This window comes from Struthio camelus, chromosome Z (assembly GCF_040807025.1).
Source record: "Struthio camelus isolate bStrCam1 chromosome Z, bStrCam1.hap1, whole genome shotgun sequence".
In the NCBI taxonomy this organism is placed as follows: Eukaryota; Metazoa; Chordata; class Aves; order Struthioniformes; family Struthionidae; genus Struthio; species Struthio camelus.
The window spans coordinates 17,410,249-17,434,967 of record NC_090982.1 but is presented as its reverse complement, the minus strand read 5'-3'; the positions used below and the strand labels follow the sequence as shown (position 1 = coordinate 17,434,967).

The following is a 24,719-nucleotide window of genomic DNA, read 5'->3' as shown; positions in this document are numbered from 1 at the left end:
AGTCAGATTTTCATTGAGTGAGTACTGGAAGGAGAAAATTTATCATCATTATGATGAAATTCCGTGGAGAAAGACAAGAGAGCTGCCTAACTGGCCCACAAACGTTTAATTTATCAACAATAACCTGCAATTTGCAGGAAGGAGTTCTACCAAAAGTCTTCTAGCTAGCTTGGTCTTTAGCATTTAACCTCCTTTTTATGAGGGTTGCCTCTGGGGGGAAAATGCACTGGCCTTGCTGAATCCTAGGGCTGATGGGAGAGAGGAGGTCACTAAATAAAGTTGTTCTTTGAGCTTTTCCTTGTGTTTCATAGGGTGATACAGAACGGACTTGCCAAGGAGACAAGCTCTGGAGTGGCACAGCACCAGCGTGCAGAAGTAGGTTCCACCTGAGTTTGTTACTTGCTGAATTTGGTCAAGGGTGGTTTTACACAACAGAAAATGCTAATGCTTGTTTTGCTTGCTGTATAACTCAGACTGTCTGCACATACCTAAAAATTTTCAGTAAGTACCACTGATACGTCCTAGAAGACTTGCAAAATTCCTGGTATATACAGGTAACAGTGGGAAGTAAATCACTACACTTTCCTCCTCTACTCCCCAGCCCCCAAGAAAGCTGGGCAAACAGCTCCCAAAGTGACTAGGGCTGCTGAATACTTCCATTTCTGGATCCTTTACTTCCAACATTAGATAGAGCTGCTTGCACAATCAGGCCTTTGACACATTCTTGCTGCTATTTTAGTTCTGTGCTTCTTTAGATACTTTTTTGTAAATCATTAATGGTGTGAAGAAGTTTAAACTTCCTATGTTACCTTCACTTTTAAATAAGATGAGAGCAGTATAGAGCCTTCACCAAAAACCTAAACGTATAAAAAGCAGCAGTGACAACTAGGAAAGCTGATGTTCTTGCTGTAATAGGTTACGGTCCACGTTTGAAGGGTCATATTTGAAGTTTAATCACTTCTGGCACTTGAGGTTATGATTTCTGGGGCTAATGAGGACCTCTGAACACCAGAGTTACCAGGATTTGTAGGTGCTCGACATCCTGAAATATAACCCTGTGGCACGTGTTTTCTAACGCACTTCACTTTCATGAGCTGTCTAATTCCCGCTGATTGCAATGCTGAAAAAGGAGTTGGCTACATAAATACTTGCCTGGTTTTCAGCTACTGACTGTGAGTGGCCACACTGGAATCTCCCGAGGCTTCCAGCCAGCACTGCCACGATGGATTTTGTCTTTAGCAGTAACTGGAAGCATCAAGCATTGATTAACCTGGCATATCTTTGCTCTGCTCAGGGGCAAATACCTGGGAATGCCTGCAGAAACCCCATGCTCTTCCCCTGTTTCAAAGAGTAAAAATTGTGAAGGAGCTGGGAGTAGGACAGGCTGTTTGAACTGTATCTGATTGTAACATATTCCATATGTTATAGGGATATCGTGTGGGCCCCCAGAGGTGATAGAGAATGGATCTGTTCGGGGAGAGGAGTTCCTGTTTGGCAGTGAAGCTCTTTACAGCTGCGACCCTGGCTTTGAACTACAGGGACCGAGCCGAAGGATTTGCCACGTTGACAGAAAGTGGAGCCCCTCCGCCCCTTCATGCGCGAGTAAGTAGTGAGCACAGCAAAATGGTGGCAGTTTTCCAGGAGGGCTGGGAAGCAGACTGTCAGAGTGATTTTGTTGGCTTCCTCCTGGTTTCTCCCTCCAGCTGGAGGGCGGTAACAGGAGAAGCCGGGGAAAAGCCGGCTGAGCAGGTCTCGTTGGTGGTTCCTCTGTGCTCTGAAGGGAGCTCCTTTTGGCACATTAAAGTGGCACAAGCATGGAGCGGTGTTCAGGTCATTGGGGGAGGAACATGGCCTGTTGTGTATGATTGGCTCTGCGTTTTGGTTTGCAAAGCCTCAAACATCATGTGCAGGGATGATTTGTCTCTGCAATGCCGAGGCTAATATATCGTGGCCACTGCATGTGTTTGGAGCTCAAGGTTCTGCTCCCTAGGATCAAACCTTGGCTTTCTGGTAACCCCACAGCAGAGGGCAATTAGTTGCAGGAGCATGGGGATTTATGACTTATTTCATACAGCGTATATATAAAACACCACGATTTTATAGCCTTTACCAATAAATTATCTCCCATCTTCTTGTGGTGATAACACATTCCTACCCCCTTGCATTCTTCTCTCTCAGAATTAACTAATTTGTCTGGCCTCCATAGGAGGGGTGGGGCAGGGGACAAGATCTTCCTTAACTACCATCATTTTTGTTGAGGCCACCTTCTGCAGTACAGGGAGCAATGGAGCCTGCAAATGCAGCCTCTGGTCTGGTCAGAAGAAATACTCTGGACCAGTCTCTGTTTGACTGAGTGCACCTTATAGCTTAGTATACCATCTGATACATTTGAGCAGGTTCTCTCTCAGGTGTCTGCAACCTGAACACCAGGAGAGAGGGCAGGCAAGGCACTGCCTAACCCTACTCCGTATAATACTTATCCAGCTTCATTCTTCTACTCATCTTCCCATTGATTTCAGTATGCGAGATGAGATGCCAGACCAGGTGTAGCAGATAGACACAATGGGCCTTGTTATCTGTATAAAACTAAAAAGTTTTCTCCTCTTCTAGGAATTACTTGTGGGCTGCATCCCTCAGTAGACAAAGCAGAGGCCATGCCTACAGGAAGCACATATAGAAGTAACGTGACCTTTGTGTGCAAGTCTGGATACCATCTTGTTGGGCCCCAGAATATCACGTGCCTTGCCAATGGGAGCTGGAGTAAACCCTTGCCTTTGTGTGAAGGTGATTGTTGGGTCTCATGGCACCAGCAGATCCTGATCTGGGATAAACAACAGTGCCCCTCTTATGCATGCATACCATATGATCCAGGAATTGAACTGCTCCTGGAAATGGTTCTGTAATATGCATTAATGCCTGAGAGATGCCTGAGATGATGTCTGAGATGGTGCATGAGAGATGAAATGAGTCACAGGAAGCAATTACCAAAGCGGAAGGGGTCTTAGACGTGATTTTTCTTTAGGGTCTTAATCTGCGGTTTTACAGTCCTAATGAGATATGAGGCTGCTTGCCATCTCAGAGAATCAAACCCTTAACAGAAGGTGATGGATTGGGAGGACAAATTACTTTTCTCCTAGCAGTCTTCTAAAGTCAGCAGTTAGGTTGATATTTTTTTTTTTCTGAATTTTTTGGCCTCAAACCCAGCAGCAGGGTTGTCTTGAGAACTGTCTTGACAACTCCGCCTTTAACCTACACTCCTTACGTGAACATGCACCATGAATGTGTGATGTGTACCATTCTGCAAATGACTGCTTTGAAATGCTCCCTCAGTAGGTCCTGTTGCGCTTGCTACCAAGCAGAATGAGTGCCAACCAAGAACGGTCTTATGTCATACGGACTGGGCAGGGGTAGGAGGAAAAAAGGCTGTTAACAGAAAAACAGAACGAAGTCGTGAGATCCGAAATATAAACAGATACCCAGTACTGCTGGATGACTATTCAAAATGGAAAGCATATGGAAACTTAATAATTAATTCCATTACACACTGTACATTATACACCTGTAAGTGTGAGTGTTCCCCTTTCCTTGCCTCTTTGCCGTGAAAAGGCAAAGCCTGGGCTTTCTGTGTGCTTCCCACCTTTCCTTTTCTCTCAGAAACACACTAGTTCATATCTTGCCCATCACACTTTCTTCAAGATGGTTTTTGTCCCTGCTGCTCATGCCCCTGGTCTCGCATGCTATAGATGCTAGACCCAGCGTCCTGCTTGCCTTCCTTAGTTGCCCCTGGTATTCTCACATGAAGCTGGTGTGTTGATTTCTCCACACCCAGCTGCTCACACAGATTCAGAGGGCGCCAGGATACTCTGACAGCTCCACCTGAGTAAGACAGGTAATCATCTTCCACTCAAGGTAGGTGTTAGGTTCCTGGCACTAGAGCTGCAGAAACAGCATGAGGACAGGCCTGTTGTGACCTTCCTTGTGACGGAGACAATCTTCAGTGACAGATGCAAACTCCCAACAGATCCCTTAAGGCAGGACCTGTTTCTCATAGAACGGACCCTCGGATTCTGCATGGGTGACCACACAGTACACAGCTCACTGTGCACCTTGTAGCGCACCACGCTTTGCAGACCATCTAGCAGCAATCTGCAGAGTTGATTGTTACCATCCATATTGGAGAAAAGGTCTCAAGTACCTATCCAGACACCTAAGAAGAGTTACAGCCTAGCAGTGCTGAAACAAGCCATGAGTCAAGAAGGCCGTCTTGAACAAGGTCAAGGACAGCCCCTTCAGGAACAAGGTAGCTGTTACATCCTTAAAATAGTCTCTTCCACCTGCCTGACAGTCTTGCCTCGATCTTTGGTGGCTTACTCTTCAGTCATCTTCCTATTATGGAGTTTCCAGGGAAATCACCTGTCTGCCTGCTGGCTTCAGAAACACAGTTGAAAGTCTTGAGTGGAGCAGTGGAGTAATACAAGTATCAGCATTTCATTGCAACCCATCCTGCATCTTGTCCTGTATTTCCAGTCTGGTGAAAAGGAAGGCACAAAGGGCTGCAAGTTTCTGAGGTATCTTTCAGTGGGGAGAAGGAGCCACTCATGTTCTGCCCCATTAACCCCGGCAGGAAGTCATAAACGTGTCCTCTCCTCACCAACACTGTGAGAGTCTGCTGACCTGAGAAACAAGAGGCTGTACCTTTTCTCCATCACTGGGAGGAGCTCCTTCCCCAGCATGGCTACATTTCCTTCCCAGTGAACTGAACTCTCCCATAATATTCCTTATAATTTATTACTCTGTGGTTGCTACTTTAAATGTATAGTGTGAACTCGTCAGGAATTGTTGGAAGCTAATATCAAGCTGAACTAATGAGAGCTCTTCCTTTGCAGAGACCAGATGCAAAGTTCCAGTTTCCTTTCTGAATGGGAAGGTGATCTATGAAAACAATACACTTGGAAGTACTATAGAGTATTTCTGCAAGAGGGGGTACAGCTTGGAGGGGGAACCTGCAGCGGAGTGCACAAAGGATGGAAGATGGAGTAATCCCTTGCCTCTCTGTAAACGTGTGTGTTTGCTTTGTAACAAAAAAGTGGTCTCAATTTGTAAGCATTAAAGGCCAGACTGGTCTTCTTTTAAAGGGGTAGTAATTAAGAGTAACTTCTGCAGATCTTTGTAGAGATGGACTGTAATTTTCTTCTGGAGTGGCCAAGAACAGAATTTGTTAATCTTAGCTGAAAAAATTGGCTTGGCCTACATTGGGAAATTGCCTGTTGGGGGCATCGCAAGCTTATGGGGGAACAAAGGAAGCAGTTACTGAGCCATGTTAAAGCAGTAACTTACCTGAGTATGTTTTTGTGGTAGTGAAAGAATGAACTGTGCTCTGCATTGATCCCTTTAGTTGGAAAACTGATTAAATTGGAGTCAAATGGAGTCAAACACTTGATGTTTGAGGAGAGGGTAAGAGAACTAGATTTGTTCAGCCTTGTGAAGAGAAAGCAAAGGGGAAACCTTATTGCTGTCTACAACTGGCTGTTGGTAGGATGTAAGGGAAACTTTACAGGAAAAGAGGCTCTTCTTGCGGGTGCACAGTGATAGGATGACAGACAATGGACACAAATTGCAACACAGAAAATTCCAATAAAATATTAGAAGAAACTTTGTACCATGGCAGCAGTCAAACATTGGAACAGGGGCCCAGAGAGCATGTGGAATCTCAGTCCTTGGAGATATTCAAAGCTCAACTGGACAAGATCCTGAGCAACGTAATGTAGTTGGCCCTGCTTTGAGAAGGAGGTTGTCTAAATGACTTCATAAATTATTCTATGAAAAAGCACCTTACACATATGTGCACTGCATACACACACACACACGCACACGCACACACACACACGCACACACACACACACGCACACACACAATAACCTTCCTTGTTGTCAAATCTGTCTGTAACTAATCTTAATGTCCAGTATAGTCTCAGGACTATACTCAACTCTCAGCAGTTGAGACGTTTAATTGGTGCGTAAGAAAGGACATAGATGGTTTTAGTTTTAGGAAACAGGCATTAATCTCTACTGTATTTAGAGGCCAGCCTTTCTCACATTTACAGTGACAGATCAGCAGACTATTCAGAAAAGGCTCAGCAAGCCTACAGCCAGCAATAAATAAGACTATCAGAGAAATTCTAAATTCTGATGAATATTGCTAAAGGTTTCTGTTCAAATACCTGGATTTTCTGCTGCTTTACATTGCTCCAGGCCCTCCAAACAGCTAAATACAATAGTTCTGAATCATTTTACAGTAAAGTTTTGGGAGAGTCCAAGGAGAGAGTGGTTTGATAGTGTCGTGTTAGATATTCTCCATTTAAATCCTCAATACCTCTTCCACTGGTGTCACTATAATATGGTAGCAAGTCAAGCAACAGCAGAGAGTCAAGCCTTTTGTCATTTTTTTAAAACCTCAGATCTCATAACTTGACATCAAATTACAAGTGAGGCTTGTGAGCGGATTGTTCTTTGTATGACTTGATTTTGAAATTTGGAGATGTTCTTCTAAAGTACTCTCTTCCTTCTTCCCTTCTCTCTCTCTTTCCTTCCTTTTCGTCTTTTCTCACACCCTTTCTTTGAACAGCAAACCCTTGTCCTGTGCCTTTCATAATCCCAGAAAACGCCCTGCTCTCTGAAATGGATTTTTATGTTGGGCAGAACGTATCCATCAGGTGCAGGGAAGGCTACCAGCTGAAAGGGCAATCTGTAATCACCTGCAACGCTGATGAAACTTGGACTCCAACAACAGCTAAGTGTGAAAGTAAGTACAGGAGTTGCAGTCCTACTTCGTCCTTTGTAGAAGGTTGGTGACAACTGCTATATCACAAGAGGAGCATGGCAGCACAGATGTGTAGGCAGAACTCTCCACCTAAATGCAGTTATTCTGGATGAAGAGAGCTTTTGTCTGCAGTTGTCATTTGGAAAGATGTGTCGCTCCACTGACAGGAAAGCTTCTGAAGGTGTAGACGGGGTCTCTGCTAGAGACCCTAGCACGTAAAGGTAACCTAAGAAGCTCTACAAAAGAGGTGTTGTTTCTTGAGAAGGAACCAGAGTGTGTCTGTGCGGGCTGGTGCCCTGAGAGCACTCCTGCCGTACTATCATTTTCTTCTCAATTTACCTTTTATAAGTGCTGCTGCTGGGATTGGTTTTTGGATACCTTACATGTCCTGCAAATGACTGCTGTGAGACTGTAGGTGAGTCTTGGGTTGCAGAGAGAGGTAATATCTTTTATTTAATCAGCTGACACCCTTTTTCAGGCATGTCAGAAAGCTGTTTGGCTTCTTCCACCAGCATTGCCTAGTTCAGAGAAGGACATCACCTAAGCCTACAAACTTGGCCTCATGTATAGCTGAGCAACTGAAAGTTTCTGCCATGTGTATGATAGATGCAGTCATTGTTGCATTACCTAAAATTGCTGCTCCAAACCATCCCCCTGCTCACTGATATTCATATGGGTGTAAGCACAGGTTCACCCTATGAATGTTTTGCGTCTGCACCATGAAGAAGCCCTCCTTACTGCTCTCCCGTAAGTGAGGTGTCTCAGCACCTCTTCAGTCATTTTTTGCAAGGCACTGTGTCCTGGATTTAAAATCGTGTCATGCAGGCATTGCAGCTGACCAAGCTTCTGGGTGATTTCTTTGGTTTAGAGATATCTTGCGGGCCCCCAGCTCACGCAGAGAACGCTCTGATCCGTGGTAGCTTCTACCAGTATGGGGACATGGTTACCTACTCGTGCTACAGTGGGTATATGCTGGAAGGGCCCCTGCGGAGCATTTGCCTAGAAAATGGAACGTGGACAACACCCCCCACCTGCAAAGGTATGAGTGTTTTCTGTTAACAGGCACGTTTTTTTATCTTACCCTAAACACAGAGATACTACCCTAGTTGCAGTAAAGTGAAAGCCAAATCCTCACTAGTTTCAATGCAGCCATAATTTCACCCAGGACTTTTTAAATGCAGGGTATTACCTTATTTCCAAGTGAGAGAAGGCTTCCACAAGTCTCCAGTCCTGGCTAATGCTATAGTAACTTCTGCAACAGTGATGTATCCCACACCATAAGATCCTCTCTCCCAAATCTCTTTTGAGAAAGTGAGGGAACAAGTCATCGTGCTGATAGATTGAGCTGCTTCAGACAGGGACTGCCAAGGCAGTACCTGTTCTTTAAGAGTCAGAATATATCTGCTTTTTCCCAGCTGAAGGTCAAGCACTGCAGAAAACAAAAGCAGGAGATCAGGTGGGTACTTAGCCTCTCACTGTGTTTAGAGCCTGGCAGCCGCTAGAACTCTTTTGCAATAAAATAGTTAAGGGTAGGTTGATACAGATCACTGAAATAATGCAGACTAAGGACTGAGCAAAATTCATGATTTCAGCAAAACAGAGAAGGCAAAGTCTGCCCTTTTACACCGTTGGCATACCAGCAGGAAACTGCCACTGTTTAGCCTGCTAGGGTTTTAAAAAGCGTACTTGTTTAAGTTGCAAAATTAATTCCTTCACACAGAACATTCAGATAAACAGTTTGATACAGAAAGTCGGAGAGGGCCACACAAAACACGGAAGTGGTAATAAACAGTTACAAACAGATATAAATAGAAGCAACTTCGAGCACTAACTTCAAACCAACAATGACACGTAGCAGAGGAGTTTCAAAGCGTCGGGATTTGATTGGAGAGACCTTGCCTTCTGCGATTTGCACATGAGAAGCTTGACCAGCCCTGCTGCTCTCAGCAGGGTAACTTAGCTGCTCTCTGGCATCCTGAAGTCTCTCTCGGGTGGTATAACTCCCACCATGCTGTAAACTGTGCCTTAGCTATGTTATTTAGAAATGAGAGTCCTGAAAGCAAAAAACTTAGCGAGCATCACTGGCCAGTCACAAGCAGTCCTGTTCTCAAAGCTCACGGACCCCCTCAGAAGAGGAAGGGTGCCCAAACACTGATCTGGGAGCATCACAGTCATGATTAAAGATGTCAGGTCCACCTCTCTTTCCGCAAGCATCTCAGCAACCCCTGTCTAAAAAGCAATAATACTTCCTCCCTCCTTGTCCTTTTTCTGTTTAGGTCAAAAGCCCCTTGGAGACAGAGGTTTCTATACAGTGCTTAGCCTAGCTAATCAGGATTCCTGTGTAAATTCTTTCATACGAATTCCGCCACCAAAACACTGTTACTGTCTTAACCTCGATAAGTTAAATTGCCCTACTGTGCAAAAGCTGTGTTTGGAGCAGGCTCTCTGTTAGTTCCAGACATGATATTTATATTGCCTGGCCTAGAAGTCACAGATTAGTAGATTATTTTGCGACGATCCCAAAGAAATGGGCTTGCAGCTCCTGAACATTTCAGGAACAGAGAAGCTGCAATTGAAAACCACTTTTTTCCTGGCGTTGTGAGCCTGGCTTGGCCTTGCAGTGGAGAATCAGCTGGTCAGATGCCAAGAGATATCCAGAAGTCCCATTGAAGACATACACTCCCAAGCCACCAAGCTCTTTCTGAAGAGTTTGCCTAGTATCTCATTGTTGCTTTCTAAACTGTGATGGCTACAGAATTCAACCAACTTCTGCACAATACATACTCTAACGTAAGCTAGGTGTTAATTAGGAAAATTATTTGGATATTATCTCTTCAGGTATCTCTTAATGCTTTGGATTCTTCAACTGTCTCTTTAATATCACTAATTACTGCTTTTTATTCTAATTTAATTTTTGTTATTTATACAGAACCCTACCTTATGCTGACGGCTGTAGTTTTCTGCTAAGACAAGTTCCTGCCACAGGTTGCTAACAACCTAGCAAGGCAGATCTGCAAAGAACTCTCAAATACATATCCTGTTTCCAGCATCACTGAATCCACTGGGACTATGCAGAGGCATAAGTAGTAGGGGTAACAATTTCCAAAAACAGAGGAGGTGATGAGGTAGACAAATGAACTGGATGTAGAGCAAGAAAATAGAGTGAAATAACATGCCTTTTGCTGTATTAAGGCAGGGGAATAGCAGTTTACCCCCTCTTTCCACCTAAAAGGGAAAGCTAAAAAGGACCAAAGATATTTCTGAGAGGACAGACGTGTTTTCATGACACACATCAAAATAATCTTTCAGAACTGCTTTATAATTCATGGGAGAGATTTGCCTAACAAAAGGCCTACGGGACCCAAGCCTTTGTGGTCTACATCAGAAGCAACATGAAAGCGCTTTTTCTAATGACTCATGCAGCATTTCTTGTTTTTGGCACTGTGAGTTGATTATTAATGTGTCCTAAGCCTGCATGAAATGTTCTGGCCCGGTTGCACGGGTTAGTTAACGTAAATATTATAATTAAAAAGCAGACTTTGTTCGTTTCTTTGGGAGAGCTCTAACTACAGCTGCACTTGCCCGAATTGCTGATAGTTAAAGATTGCAGGCCAGATGCTAATCTGATTTTCAGGGGTGAGAGGTGTTAGCCTGGTTCTGCTGACCATAAACGCCTGTGGGACTAGGCAGTCTGCACAGACTGACACAACTTGTCTAACTGCACTTCAGTCTTTCCTCTCTAAAATCTGTGCCGTGTATTTGCCCTCTGCCTGCGTCTCGCTGGCTAGGAATGATCTAGTATGGAGGTGCAAGGCAAGAAGTTTGTACTCGGTCATCAGACGAGAATATTTTGAGGGCTCAGCTGAGACATGGGGAAAATTGTTCCCTTGGTACAACATGAAAGCTCTGTGGCAGAGCTGAGAACGGATGTCAAGAGCCTTTTTTCCCCTTCTTACCCAGGTTAGTGTTACGCCAGTGTAACTTTTCCATCCTGCAGAGATAATTATCAGGCATGGATTTACAAGGGGATCTCAAAAGGTTTAACATCAGTAGCTGGGATGTGAGATCTGCTACAGCAACTGCAGTGGCAATTAATGCTTCCCCGTCTGTCCCCAGTAGCTCAGGACTGCATCTGCCCTGCTTGTTGTCACGCTAGCACAAGAGGAGAACGAGGTCCTGGCTTAACTCCGCACCATAAGCCTTTCTCTGTTCTTGTTTGCTGAGTGAATAGTAATCCCCACAGCTACAGACACAGAGTCTCTCTCTTCCTAAATCAATGTATGACAAGTGCACACCTAGAGATTATGCTGTCTTACTCATTCAGAGTTTCACAACTAGGGCCTGGGCACAAACCCAGGAGCAGATCTCTGCCTGGGATCCTGAATTGCTGAGTGTGGCTGGAGTTGCGTCCCAAGTAACTTCTACAACTCCTGAAACGTGCTTCTCCGCGGACAGAACCAGGCAGAATAGATTTCAGAGACCATTTTTCTTGGGCTGTGGATTCAACTTGGGATACCATTTTTATGTCTGCCTTATCCCTGCCATCCTGTTTTACATTCATGAATATTATTTGAGTAGTGTGGATTAAACAAAGCTTTAAATGTTTTTATATTGGACTTTCGTAACGTTTCATAGAACAGAGAAAATCTGGTCTGTACATTGTTCCGCTTTAGTGGTCACACAGAGACAAGCTGTCTGTGTTATCATGGGCATCTTTATAGCAAAACTGTGCAAAGTACCTATTAAAATATTGCAACTTCTGTGAACCTCTCAGGGCCTAAGATCTCTTCCTAAATTCAGTGTCAGTTGACATGTGATGTAAGGGCTCTGAGTTTGAAAAATAAAAAGGCAAAAGCTTTGGCCTTATTTCAAAGGACTCCCAAGCTGTAGCTTGCAGCTTGGCATGGCCGTGATGCAAATGTGACTCAAGTTTGGCTCCATCAGTGGAAAATTTGGATACCTTCCAACAGGGATCTCAGATCTGAACAGCATTTCAGTGTGCTAAACCACTGTTTGTATTTAATACTAAAACTGAACAAGATCTGAAACTCTTTCAAAGCTTAAACTCATGTTTTGCTCATCTAATAAGTAATTAAAGATAGGATGCAATTAACAGTTCAGACTGGGTTTCCTGAGGTTACGCTGTGTTCATAACTGCCACTAATTAGAGCTTAGTCTGATTACTTATTTGTTCTGTAGTATCATTTAGAAGCCACAGTTTTTGATCGTGTATGTATAGTATGTACACCAATATGAGACAGTTTGCACTTGCTCCAATGATCTTTAAGTCTAACGTGTTTGTAGTGGGCTTGACACCCATTTTGTAACGTAGGCCTGGTTTCCCTGGATGTATTAGCCAAGATACAGTGCAATGGCAGATGAACGATGATAAAGACCAAAGTATGTCTCAAGTCAAGGCAACTTATTACGCTAGCATGATAGAGTCCTTTTAAGTTCCTCACTTTTACGATCAGGTGCTTGTTAAGAGTTGTGTTAGTCAAGGAGCAACAGTCAGCATGAATGCTAAGTGAGGGCTGTAATCACACTTTGGGTTCCGTAAGAAAGCCACTACTGCGCCCTTGCAGAGCACCGCTTGTTACTCGGATGGATAGTGCAATAGAAATTGTATGTGCTACTGTGGTGTTTTATCAGACTTTATTGACAAACCCTATATTATACCAGAGAGCGTTGTCTTTGTGTTTCGCACCAAGGTTAGAAGAAGTCTTGATTTTATTTTAGATTTAATTCAGAGGAAAAAAAATGGGCAATGGCTTCTATTTTGCTTTACAGAATTGAGTGGAAAAAAACACACAGCATAAAGCACAGCACACAGTAAAGCATAGCATCAGCCTTGAAACATTGTCCAGATAAGTTACCCGTCTACGCTAAAAACTTCTGCTGTTTCATTCTTGCAGTGATACAGAGACAATTCCTGGTTATCTTAATCGTCCACTGTAAATAAAGAGGATAGTATTACATATGCTCCCTCCCACTTTCTCTCACTCACAGTGCCTAGCCACATGCACATAGCCAGATAAATGACGTAGCCCTTGGAAGCAAAGGCAAGTTGTGTTTCTGAGCTTCACTACATTGGTTTGTCCTACGTTAAACCTTACAAATCCAAAAATCTGTGCAAGATGCTGAGCAGCTGATAATTCACCTTCTGGAGTTTGACATGGCAATTCTACTGTTTTCCAGCTGTCTGTCGGTTCCCATGTCAGAATGGTGGAGTATGTGAACGACCAAACGCGTGCTCATGTCCAGATGGCTGGATGGGTCGTCTCTGTGAAGAGCGTATGTATATCTTCTCTAGGTGTAGTTTTAAGGATGTTTTAAGTAAGACAGGTGAATTTACTATAGTGAACCTGATGGGAAAATTAAAGGCATAAAAGCCTAAAAGCTTTAAAGCCGTAACTTTTCTGCTTTGCGAATTAGAGAGAACAGAAAGGATTGACTAATGGATTGCTTATTCCTAAATAAATGACCATCCCCTGATATCTCCATGGCAAAACAAACACTTCTTTAACTGATGAGATTTCACTTGCAGCTATTCTTTCACTGTCTATGAAGAAAAGCTGGCTTCAGTCCTCCTAAACCTATTTCTAATGACAAGACATGGTAATTTGGGGAAAGAATTGGGGTTAGAGCAGGAAGAGATGTGAGGGTGCTGCTGGTAGCTGTATTTTTTTTCTTGTCTTCCTTTGTATCAGTCTATAATTATGAACCTGATCAATTCATGCTCAAATAATACAGCTGCAGCATCTTTTCCATCCTGCCTCTCCTGATCTGTGTAGCTGTACCCCTTAAACGATGGGCTGGCTTTAGTTTTCTCTATCTGTGTAGTTAGAGAACTGGATCTGTTCTGGTTGAGAAGAGCCAAATCTGACCTTCAGGTCTGTAGAGATTCCCTGGGTGCCACTGAGAGGCCAGTTTGCGCTATATTTCCCATTTCCCCAATGGTGATCTTAACAGAAGGGATTGGTAAGGATTATGCCTGGCAGTACTCCTGCACAAGATACCTTGTGACTGTACAGGCGTTTAGGCATGGGTCTACATGAATAGAAAGGAGAGTCTTCTTACTGCATTTAGTACTCAGTATGGCCCTGACCCAAAGCTTTAGAGTGCCGAAGGACACCTGTAGCTGACATGATGGCACTGACCCTGGTTCTGAGTGTAAATGGAGATATACAGAAAGAAGTGACACTTCTTCCTATAGCGAATGGAGAGAAATGTGGTTCAAGCATTTCGGTAGGTAGATATATCACATCTTAATATGATCCTCTAAATGTACCTCTGCAGCTTTCAAGCTTGCTCTAGAGCAGTGCCTATTCAGTGTGACACAGAAAAAAACTATATTTCCAGAACAAGAAGAGGTTTAGCAAGTTGATATTTTGGCCTTCTTCTGTTGTAGGAATTCCAGCTGTGTCATGCCTTCACACAGCCCCTCTTTCACTTTTCCTATGTCTGTCCATTCCACCGTAGCCAAACACGCAAGCTCCGTCCTTTATGTTTCGCAGGTTCAGCAAGAGGGGAGCGAGCACAGTATCTGGCAGGACTGTGTTTGGTATGCCACAACTGATTGCCTTGCTTTACCCTTAATAGCGATACCTAATGCATTCTTCAGAACCAGAGGACAAAGTGTATGCCCTCAGTCATTTTGATCTGTCATCCCCATTCAGATCCTGTCTTCCTGTATGAAAAAAAAGGAACAGACAGCTGACTAGCTTGATTACACTTCATACAGATACAGCCACTGTCACTCCATATTTTCTTTCATTTGGCATAGGTAGTAAGGAGAGGGGAAAGGGCTTCACACAGCTAGTTAGCCCCACCTCCTTTTGAAGTGTTGTTTGTCAAGTAAGATGCACCAGTGAACAGAAAAGATAGGTCTAGCTTTCTTTGGTATTGAGTGTCTGCTCTGGAAGCCAAATGGATTTTTGAGTACCAGCACGGAGCACTGATCTCTCAGGGTCTTGCCACAGATGAGGCCACAGAGCTCTGACAGGATTCAGTTACCTGACAGTTCGCAGTACATTTCACAGATAACAAGACAATCTCAGCTTCCTGAGACAGACCTGGTCACTCTTAAAAATGTGCAGAACCCTACTGATTTAATGATAGAGACAATAGTAATTCTTGGTGATATGGATTAGTCCTGGAAGCTCTTGGAAGGTAACAATCCTCTCTTATCCAAGCTGGCTGCAATTGCTCAGCTTGATCTTTGCTGTGAAGTGGAAGAGCCTCTGCACCAGTCTCCATCCACCCTCTCAGAATGAAACTCCAGTGGAAGTTCCACATAAGGGTCCAAATTTGAGACCTAGCTCAACTCATCTTTCTAGTAGTGCACGCTCACATAAGCACGCCTTTCAGTCAGTGTAGTGGGAGGAATAACTTTGGGGAGTTACTCAGGAAGTTACGAACAACGGTTTGCAAATTGGACCGTTCCTGCAGACAAGCTAGCAGTAGCAGCATAGGTCGATTGCTGCTGAGTCTAGAGATCATCAGCTGCTTGGCATCTCTCTGCTTTGTTTGTTCTCCAAAGCTTCCAGGCACAGTCAACCTGTTGCACCCCAAATGCCTACTTTGCTGCAGCTGACTTTAACTGGAAGGCTTGTAGTGTCACCTGTCTCAGCATGTTTTCACTGGCACAGAACAAGTGATTTTCTAAGGGTATTGCATAATTTCCTTGTTTTGAATGTTACATTGGGGGAATTCTGTTAAGTTTGTGATTAAAGCATGGTTCTCTCACAGAAGTAAACATTGTTTATAGATACTACATCGGAGAAACAAGCAAGCAGCCTTTGCTCCTCCCTGAGTGAGCGCAGGGCCTTTGGTCAGCTAAAGGACTCACGCAATTGTTCCAGTCTGCCCGTTTGTTTGTCCTCATTCTTCCTTCTTTCTGGCTCATGGTAGTCACAGCTTATGCCTTATGGATCGTTCCTACTCAACTCTGCTGATACGGCATGCGAACCCTTGTTGGGGGGCAGGGGCTGGAGCTTCTCATTAAACAAAAGTGCCATTCTCACTTGTGTGTTTAATTATTTGCTTTCACAGGTGATAATTCTTTTAATTGCTTTTCTTCTCCTCTCCTTAGCAATATGCATCCTGCCATGTCTCAACGGCGGTCACTGTGTGGCCCCTTACCAGTGTGACTGCTCCCCTGGATGGACTGGATCACGCTGCCATATCGGTAAAACTCCTTTCACCTGCCTCTTTCCTCATCTTTTGTGACTGTCATCAACCAACACCTAGCACAGTTCACTAAGGGCTCTATAGTAAATACTGAGCCTCTCACAGGAAACCCTAGCCCAGCAATAACATTCCTAGAGGATTTGCTGTCCCCAGCTGCACGCTATTTTCAGAATATTTTTCTTGTTCATCATGAGTCTTAATGATCCTCAGAACAGCTTGCTCCCAGAAAGGACAGTAAGCATTAACTAGAGAACTTTCCAGAAAATGTAGTGCTCAGGAGAGATTTCCGAGGTAAAAAAATAAAACAAGACTCCCAAGAAGGATTAGAATGTCTCTCATTTCTAGCTTCAGCACACACAGTTCACCATTAAACTGATAAGGGAGCTGCAGGTACCTCAGAGGTTATTCACCACATAGCTGTCTCATGTGGGGAATTTCTGCAAAGGATTGCTCAACTCAGTACCTGAGTCCTGAGCCAGGTAAGAGGGCAGAGCAAAGCACGGGTATGTTTTTAAGATGGTTCAATTAAATGGCTTATTCTGACCTCTCTGAACAAACTTAATGCACACTGCATTTTAATAGACCTCTTACGTGCACCTGTGTGAGGTTTGAGGGCATGCAACACATCAAGATAGTGGTGGGGAGTAATCCAGGGCTTCAGACCTGTGCCCTGGCAAGCCAGCTTGTGTTAGGTGAAGCTAAATTGAAACTAGGGGCAATATTTGAACCCATATATGACAGGCTTAGTTCCACATCAAGACTGAGCACAAGCCAGTGTTTGGGAGGGTTGTCCCTGTGGAAGTAGCCGATAAAATCCATAGAAATTGAGTGATCACTGAAACGTTTTTTAGTCATGAAAACGTCTAGAAATTATTTTTACAAATCAATATTATTATATAGCCTGTTCACTCTATTTTTATTGTTCAGGCATACCTTAACTGACTGCTAACAACGCTTTAAGGTGAAGGCCTCATTTTGCCTTCCTGAAAGTCTTTGGAGGGGCTAACAGGCTGAATTGTAGGAGGAATTTGTGCTACTGTTAATGAATGTTGACATTTCTTGCTTATCTGATAAGTATAGTAAAATAGTGAGTCTGGGGAATAAGCTCTGTGATACGGTACAAATACAACCATCCCTCTGTGAATTGGAATCTCAAAGTGAATATTTTACCTGAGAACTACTGTTCTTCGAAGAGACACTTCCCTAGCACAGCACACAGCATTTCCTCTGATAGTTCACAAACTTTGCAGCTGTAACAGCCTATGTGGCTGAGAAGGATAAATGGCTTTTCACTTTTGGGCCAGCAGTTCAAATCTGTCCAGGCTGACTTGGTCTTCAGCAGCTCCAGAGAGAATTCTAGTGGGCGACTGCATTTGTACCAAAGTCCTTTCATAAAAGTTCATAAGCAATGTGTATGAAGTTACTAAACCACTTCTTGCTTTACCACTGATCCTGACATTTTGCCATGACAGAACAAAATGAGATGAGAAATATTTGAATTGCTGCTGGTCTCACTACAATAATTATGTGCATAAAGAAAGAGCTAAAAATGTTTCATTCACATGTTTCATTCCACGTTCAGAAGTCGTTTTCAGAATGTGACAATTAATTTTACAGGACTCGTCCATCTCTGTAACATTCTGCCATTATCACCTTATATTTTGACCTAAAGGAATTCCATTTTAATCAGAGTTTCCAGTGATGAGTAGCCCTTGATATTATCCAGTTTTTCTTCACTGATGTCTTTAGGTCCATCCTCTAGATATGGAGTTATCTTATTAAGAAACTTAATATTTTTCAGCTGTCCTGTTCTGTAAATGTCTATAAATGTTGATGGGGCTCATTAAGTGAGTTTCTGAAGCTGTTCAGTAAATCGCATGGTAGTTTTATCTCCTAGTCCCAAAATTGATAGGGAAGACTTGAAGCTTTGTCTTTTTCTATTTAGTTGCCTGGTATCTTTAGAGTTGGTGATTGCACACAAGCAGCTGTAACTGTTTCACAACTCACTCTGTGGTTTTCTATCAGGCAGGCTAGTATTTATTCTCTGAATCAAATGCCCTGTCCTCTAATCATACTTCTCAAGGATACGTAGCATCTTTCAGGGACTTGCTGTCATTTTCAGCTTCCTTTCCTTGTCCCTCTACAGGTGCCATTGTGTAAAGCCTTATACCTTGTCTGCTGTTGATCTGTAAATGCTTTTCGATTTTGATTTTGTAAATGCTCTAAGGGCATTTGAGTCTTTGACTTTCACTGTTCCGCTTCTTTCTAGACTTCTTACCACGTCTGGTTTCTGCTTCTCTCAACTCAATTCTGGCTGTTGTTTAGGTGTAGCATTTCTTTCAAATAAACATCTGCATTTTTTCTCTAGAAATGAAGCCTGTTCTCCTGCTGATCTTCTGACTCTTATCCTCCTCCTGCTTCTGTTTGCATTCCTTCTTCTGCCTCAGTCTGGAGAAAAAAAAACCCCAATGTTTTTAAAGCAGCATAAGACAATAATTGGCTGTTTCATGCAGCTCGTATACTACAGCAGAAGTAGTACAGGAGGTTGAATCACTTTCAGAAGAGGTGTATTGTCTAAAGCTGCCCTTTCCAGAGCAAACCATCTTCTACAACAGACTCAAAGTTTATGTTTATGCTGTAGTTTGGAGAGTGCCTCACTTGTAACAGAATACCATAGGCTGGATTTTCAGGACCTTGTTTTTTAATCAGCTTGTCCTGGGTCTGGTCATTAATACAACTGTCTGTGTGTGTGTGTGTGTGTGTGTCTATTTGCGTGCAGCTGTTTGCCAGTCACCTTGCTTAAATGGTGGGAAGTGCATACGGCCAAATCGATGCTATTGTCCCTCATCATGGACTGGACACGACTGCTCTAGGTAAGCGTTATTGGCTAGGTTGAGTCACAACCTGTAATTCTGTAAAAGGTGCAGTCGATTTTGCAGAAGAGCATCTCTAGATCCTCTTAATCAGTGATCACTGAACTGGCCATGATTTATGAGCAATCTGGAAGACCTTAGAGAGTGATCGGCACAATGATTGACAAACATATAGAAATTCATCAAAATGCTGCACTCACATGTGAGCAAGCAGGCAAACCTGCAAGGTTTAGCCTAGTTTTTAGTGATGAAAATGGAAGTGCTTGTTGTAATATGATATAAGATGTTTTGAAAATCTGGGTGGCCTACTGAGTGCAAGCAGTGTTCATTTTGAACTGTATATACCCCAGCTGGGTCCAGGTCTTTCGAGACAAGGACCATGCAACAGACGTTATAAATAACAAAAGTTCTACTTGTACCTACTGTTGAGTGGTGTAAGTATTTCAAGAGTACAATACAGTGCCTCCAAGTCAAGTCCAATTCAAATCATTTGACGGTGCCATCCCTGTATCAGGAGCCCCAAAAGGACTGGGCTTGCCTCTTGTTCATGCGTGCCCTTTCTTACTGGGTTTTACCAGTACATGTGTTTTGGTTTGCTGATTCATTTCTCGTAAGGCCAATGGAGGAGATGGTGAAGGAGAAAAAGCGAGTCCCATCACAATATGCAGGACCATTTAAAAGTTGTTCTCTTCCTTTTCGCTTTGTTGTCTTAAAGATGACTTGTAAAGTTCAGTTGTCTGGCTTCCAGGAGAGCCAGAATAGGCCCCAGTTTCTTTGGAGAGCTGTTTGGTTTCATAATGCCATTAGGAGTAATTTACAGCCCTGAAGAAGGAAGATAGGTGGAACTGTAATTATTGTTGTTGTGGTCAGGAATCAAATACATTAAGAAAACATGCAGAATGAGTTTCCCTGCTCACCTCCGTAAAATTGTAATGAAACCCACAGGTACCAAAAATATTAATACCTCAACCCACACAAGACTCCTACTGCACACATTGGCCACTCTCCTGGAGAGCTAAATAAATAACAGCTGAACATTAATGTTTTTCTCCAAGACGTGTACAAATCCAATGCCAGTGAACAGTTTTTATTCCGCTTTCTGGACGAATGGAGGGAAAGGGGAATGGAAAAAAAGCCATGAGATCTGTTCTGTATTTTGTTAAACTTTGGCCTCACCCTGCCCTGTGGCTCTTTATGGGGTCCAATACTATGCCTAGGGCCCCAAAACAGTACAGGCAGAGTAGGCGTTACTGAGAGTGATTTATAATGGGAAATTCAACGGGCCAAATCAGCATCCGGGATTAGACTAGCTCTAAACCACCCTGATGAGTAATGATTTACATTAAATGCCATCTCTCTCTCTCTCTTTCTTTCTCTCTCTCTCTCTCTTTCTCTTTCTTTCTCCCTCCTGCTGTCAGCACGCTGTTGTGTGCTGTGGGGCTATAATCCTTGGTCTGCTTTTAGATAGCATCCCCATGTGCTGCCCTCTTGATCTTGCTCTGCATGTTCAGTACAGCACTAATTTTATTTTGTTTGTTTGTTGACACAGGAAACGGAAGGCTGGATTCTATCCCTTTTAACATCAGAGCAACGATTTCACATCCAGAAATCTTTCTTCAGCCTAGGCACCAGGGCTTGGAATCGAATGCATTGTAAATCAAATCCATTACTTCCCTTCCCCCCGCCCAGCTCCATTTTTTTTATATTTTGTTCTGTGATATATTTTCCCTGAACCTTTCCATTTTTAAAGAAATCCTCTGTATTTTTCATTTACAAAAGTATATCACATTTATGCTGCTACACACACACCGTACACACATACACTATACAAATGTAAACATTCCTACTGCCCACTGAGGAAGTAGTTGCGTGCAGTGAAGTCCTTCCCATTTCTTACCTACAGTCAGCTGAGTGAAACGTACTATATTGTCAGTCGTGATCAAACAGAAGGTGGCAGTTCTGCTTACCATCTGCCAAAGCACACTGCAGTCCAGCAGTTCGACTGTAAAGAGTTACTGAAGGCTAACTGAGCCACTAATCTTTGCATTGGGCCTCTTTCTGAACTCTTGTTGACCTACAGCAAGAGGTACATCTGATAAAGTCCGTTGTGTAACCGTAGTTTCAGATAGACTTAGAAGAAGAATCAGTAACGTTTACTAAGTGACACTAATTTCACTGGAAGGTGGCTTAATGAAAGGCATTGGCAAGAATTTTACCTGGGGTTTATTGGTAAAATACCCAAAAACGTGGAAGAGATGACAGAACAGTGTGTCATTCAGAGAACGACAGACCAAGCATAACCGACAGCGGCCCTTGAGGCTTTTTGACTTGCCAGCAGTTTGGGGTTAGCTCTATTGCTGGGTAATGCAGGAGCCAGCAGTGGAAAACCGTCAGACCACTGAAACTGATGCTTCGCAGTTACTACGGGAGTAACTACCACCTGCCTGTAACCCGCATCCCTTCCCTGTGTACGATATGGCATAAATGTCTAGCAGCTGTCTGACATTTGACGTGGGTTTAGGATCCCAAAGATTGGCCCCGAAAAAGGGGGAGAAGGCACCCCTTAGGTTTACCGGTGAAACTTTGCCATTTCTTTACAGAGCGGTGGTATTTACACTGTGCAGAACCCTCAGAAAACTGGAAAAGGCCTCTCCTGAGGGCACACACAGGCACAAACGTCCTGCTGAGTAAGGAGTGCGGAGAGCACATGCAGCAGTCAGATTTCTCTTTCTCACAATGTTGATCCAAATTGCATCTGAGAATAAGGCATGCTTGAGCGCCCTCATCAAGTCATGCGCTAATGAACCGAGGTACTAAGATGTACCTACTGTTAAGCAAAAATTAGAGGGTGGAAATCACATGCATGTGTTGAGGACAAATGTGTGGTAATTAGCATCAGTTAGCAAAGTCTGATCTGTGAGGGTTGTTAGACTGAGAACCTGAGAGTCATCCATCAGAAGCTCCGTTCTTCCCAGTAGTAATAGAAAAGCATGAATGGCATGCAGCCCTAGGAAAGAAGCAGGAAAAATATATTTATCTTCTGCAGCCTTGCTGCTTAATTACCTTTCAGTAAGGTAATTAAGGTTCCGAGTGCACACACCATGCCCCCTGCTTTATAAATTTACCTTCCTTGTATAAGTGCATGAACTTGGGCAGAACTGTCGTATGACACAAAGAGGAGCTAATAATTATGAGAAAAGGACACCAGGAAATATTCACACATAACTGTTGGCTGTTAATGCAAGACCAAAAATGGAGAAGAAAAAGACAAATGAAATTGTGAGCCAGTAAGAGCTTTCAGTCAACAGCTAATTTAAAAAAAAAGTATAGATCAAGAGTATAAATTGTTAAGCAACCAGCTTAATTTGAATGCAGAGTCCTTCAAGAAGTTAAAAAGAGTTATCATTTCAGCTCTCACAAACTGCTTTTTCCTATAGTCAGCTAGCACAGAGCAACCATCTTCTGACTCCGAGCTCCACAGCCATTGATGTTGACAGCGTTGATTGAAGTGTTCAGTAAAGAATATCCATGTTTCAACCCATAGCCACCACCATCTGTGGGCACTTTGTTCCTTGACCTCCTTGCTGCCATAGGCAGTGTTTGAATGGAAACTGCAATGAGCAACGTGGGAGCCCTCAAGCGAAAGAGTACAATGATGGCAGAAGTAGATCTTTCTTTGTATGTCACTCTCATGTTTTAAAAAGTAAATGGTCCCTTTTCTAGTGTACTTGTCTGGTGTGTGTATTGCGTTGCTCTGACTCTGCCCTGGTGTCCCCCAGAGCAGAACCGCATTGGTTAGGAAAGTGCTTAGAGCTGGCAGGACGTTTCTGGAGAGGAGTATTTTGGGGCTCACGGCTGGCTTTTAGCACTCTAGCTTCACACTAGTGAACTTATATAATACATGAAGTCCCAGGATTAACCCAGTCAACATGTTTCATAATCAGATGTGGTAGTAGGACAGAGTAGGTGACGTTAGAGGCTTTTATATTAATGCTGTTGATGAGGTTTTGATACGTGCAGGAACATTTCCCCTCCCCTCCCAATACTGTATTGTCATTTATGTCACTGCTTGTTGTGTGTTTTAAACAACTTCTGTGTGATGCACTTTACACTGTAAATAAAGTTGCACCCTGTTTAGTACACATAGAGGCAACAGTGCACTCTTTTTCGTAATGCCTACAAACAAATTCTCATCTCTGCCTACCCTTTGTAACCTGCTGGGTAAGTCTGCCTGTTAGGGAAGTGGAGATCCAGTCAAGGGAAAAGATAAAATGATCAACAAGCAGCTTAAAAGGATGACTACTCCAGGTCTGGTAAAAATGCAGTTAGCATATATTTTGTCAAATTCCTTCTGCTGATGAGCTGTATATTAAAACCTTTAAGGACCAAATTTATCACTGGCACGCACACATGCATTAAAGCCTGCCTCACTCACTGCTTACGCCAGATGGAGATGTGGCTTGTTTTACTCTGCGCTAACAGGGGAGTTTTTAAAGCTGTAGAGATTGCCATGTTCAGAGGGAATTGGCTGAAAGATGTACTATAACAGAAGGAAAACTTCATAATCCAAACCCCACCCCTCCAAGCAAGGAAAATATATGACATAGCAGGCGAATTACTGGGGGGAGGTTTAAGTAATGTTAGTAACCCTTTCAATATTTTGATATTAAGCAAAATGGTAGCACTGCTGTTCACCACTTCTTCTATTCCTGTTTGTGCTGTGTATAGGACTATTTGGTACAAGCAGTTGCATGGAAACCAGTAGGAGCACTGCCAAGGCTGTTTTTTTTTTTTTTTTTAAGCCATCATCACCACTGCTGTAATCCTGCAGCTGTCAAGATGGGGGACAATGTCGTTGGCTTCAGTAGGAGCACTGAGAAATCTCCACTTGCGATGGGGTTTCTTACTGCAAGTGGACATTTATGAGCATGAGAGGCAGTGTATGTTTCAAAGCCTTCCCCTAAGCCACCAGCCAAGAGGAGGCGCGAAGCTGAAGTCGTTGCTGTCAGCAAAGCCCTGAAATTTGATGTGCATCTGATAGAAAAGACACAAATGTGCATCTAACAGTAATCCTCCCAATACTGCTAGTAATCCTGAGAAGGAACAGTAGTGCATGGACTCTGATTTTGTGTGTACTGTAGAAATATAGGGTACTGCCTTCTTTAAATGAAGTGTGGTTAAAATGAGTTTTTTTTCCCTGACCAAATCCTCTTCACCATAAAAATCGAGCAGCCTAAATTGTTGAAGGCAGTCTTTGCTGACACCTATGTCTTTCTGCTCTTGGAAATGCAGTAGGAAGGGTACCAGTGTCATCTCCAGTCCCACAGAAGCACTGGATAGGGTTAGTGCATGCCAGCAGTTGTCACTGTAAAGAGTTACCTTTTTCCTCAAGGCCAGCCTTGAGGAAAAGTGAGCTCTTTTGCAGCTTGTGTAGGAACAGTGCGTGCATCTCAGACTGGTTTTTGAGTGGTTTGGATCCTCACTGTGGGAAGGATCCCTCCCGTTTTTACTGCACTGCAGATGGTTTCTGGGGGAACATACCCTGACTATGCATTTCCAGCAGAGACAGACTGACAGGCTAAATGTAATATGCAGCAGCATTATTGATTTATTTCTCTCCATTTATCCACTCATGCACATGAAGCAGAGCATTTCTTTAAGTATCCATCCAATTTACCACAAGCTCCTCTCCCAGGACTTAGGCTGGATTTCCATTACCCTGGCTTTCTAGACTGACATATTGCTATTCCCTGCCAGGTCATGACATATTGCCAAATGCAGGTCATGCATGCTTGCCAATTTTCCCAGCCGAGCTCAAAGCAGTATAACGGCTAA

General features: G+C 43.3%; 1 protein-coding gene across 2 annotated transcripts in view; it reads left to right on the top strand.

The window, feature by feature from the left end:
* The window catches only part of SVEP1 (sushi, von Willebrand factor type A, EGF and pentraxin domain containing 1), a 132,069-nt gene extending 109,458 nt beyond the window's left edge, over positions 1-22,611 (top strand). For both annotated transcript variants that reach the window (XM_068927879.1, XM_068927881.1), the window contains 10 exons: positions 312-375; positions 1,429-1,602; positions 2,611-2,784; positions 4,887-5,060; positions 6,625-6,801; positions 7,688-7,858; positions 13,018-13,113; positions 15,914-16,009; positions 18,791-18,884; positions 20,434-22,611. In XM_068927879.1, the coding sequence (XP_068783980.1) occupies positions 312-375; positions 1,429-1,602; positions 2,611-2,784; positions 4,887-5,060; positions 6,625-6,801; positions 7,688-7,858; positions 13,018-13,113; positions 15,914-16,009; positions 18,791-18,884; positions 20,434-20,464 (1,251 nt within the window). In that variant the 3' untranslated portion in view covers positions 20,465-22,611. The remainder of the gene's footprint in view (positions 1-311; positions 376-1,428; positions 1,603-2,610; positions 2,785-4,886; positions 5,061-6,624; positions 6,802-7,687; positions 7,859-13,017; positions 13,114-15,913; positions 16,010-18,790; positions 18,885-20,433) is intronic.
* The last annotated feature ends 2,108 nt before the right edge of the window (positions 22,612-24,719 follow it).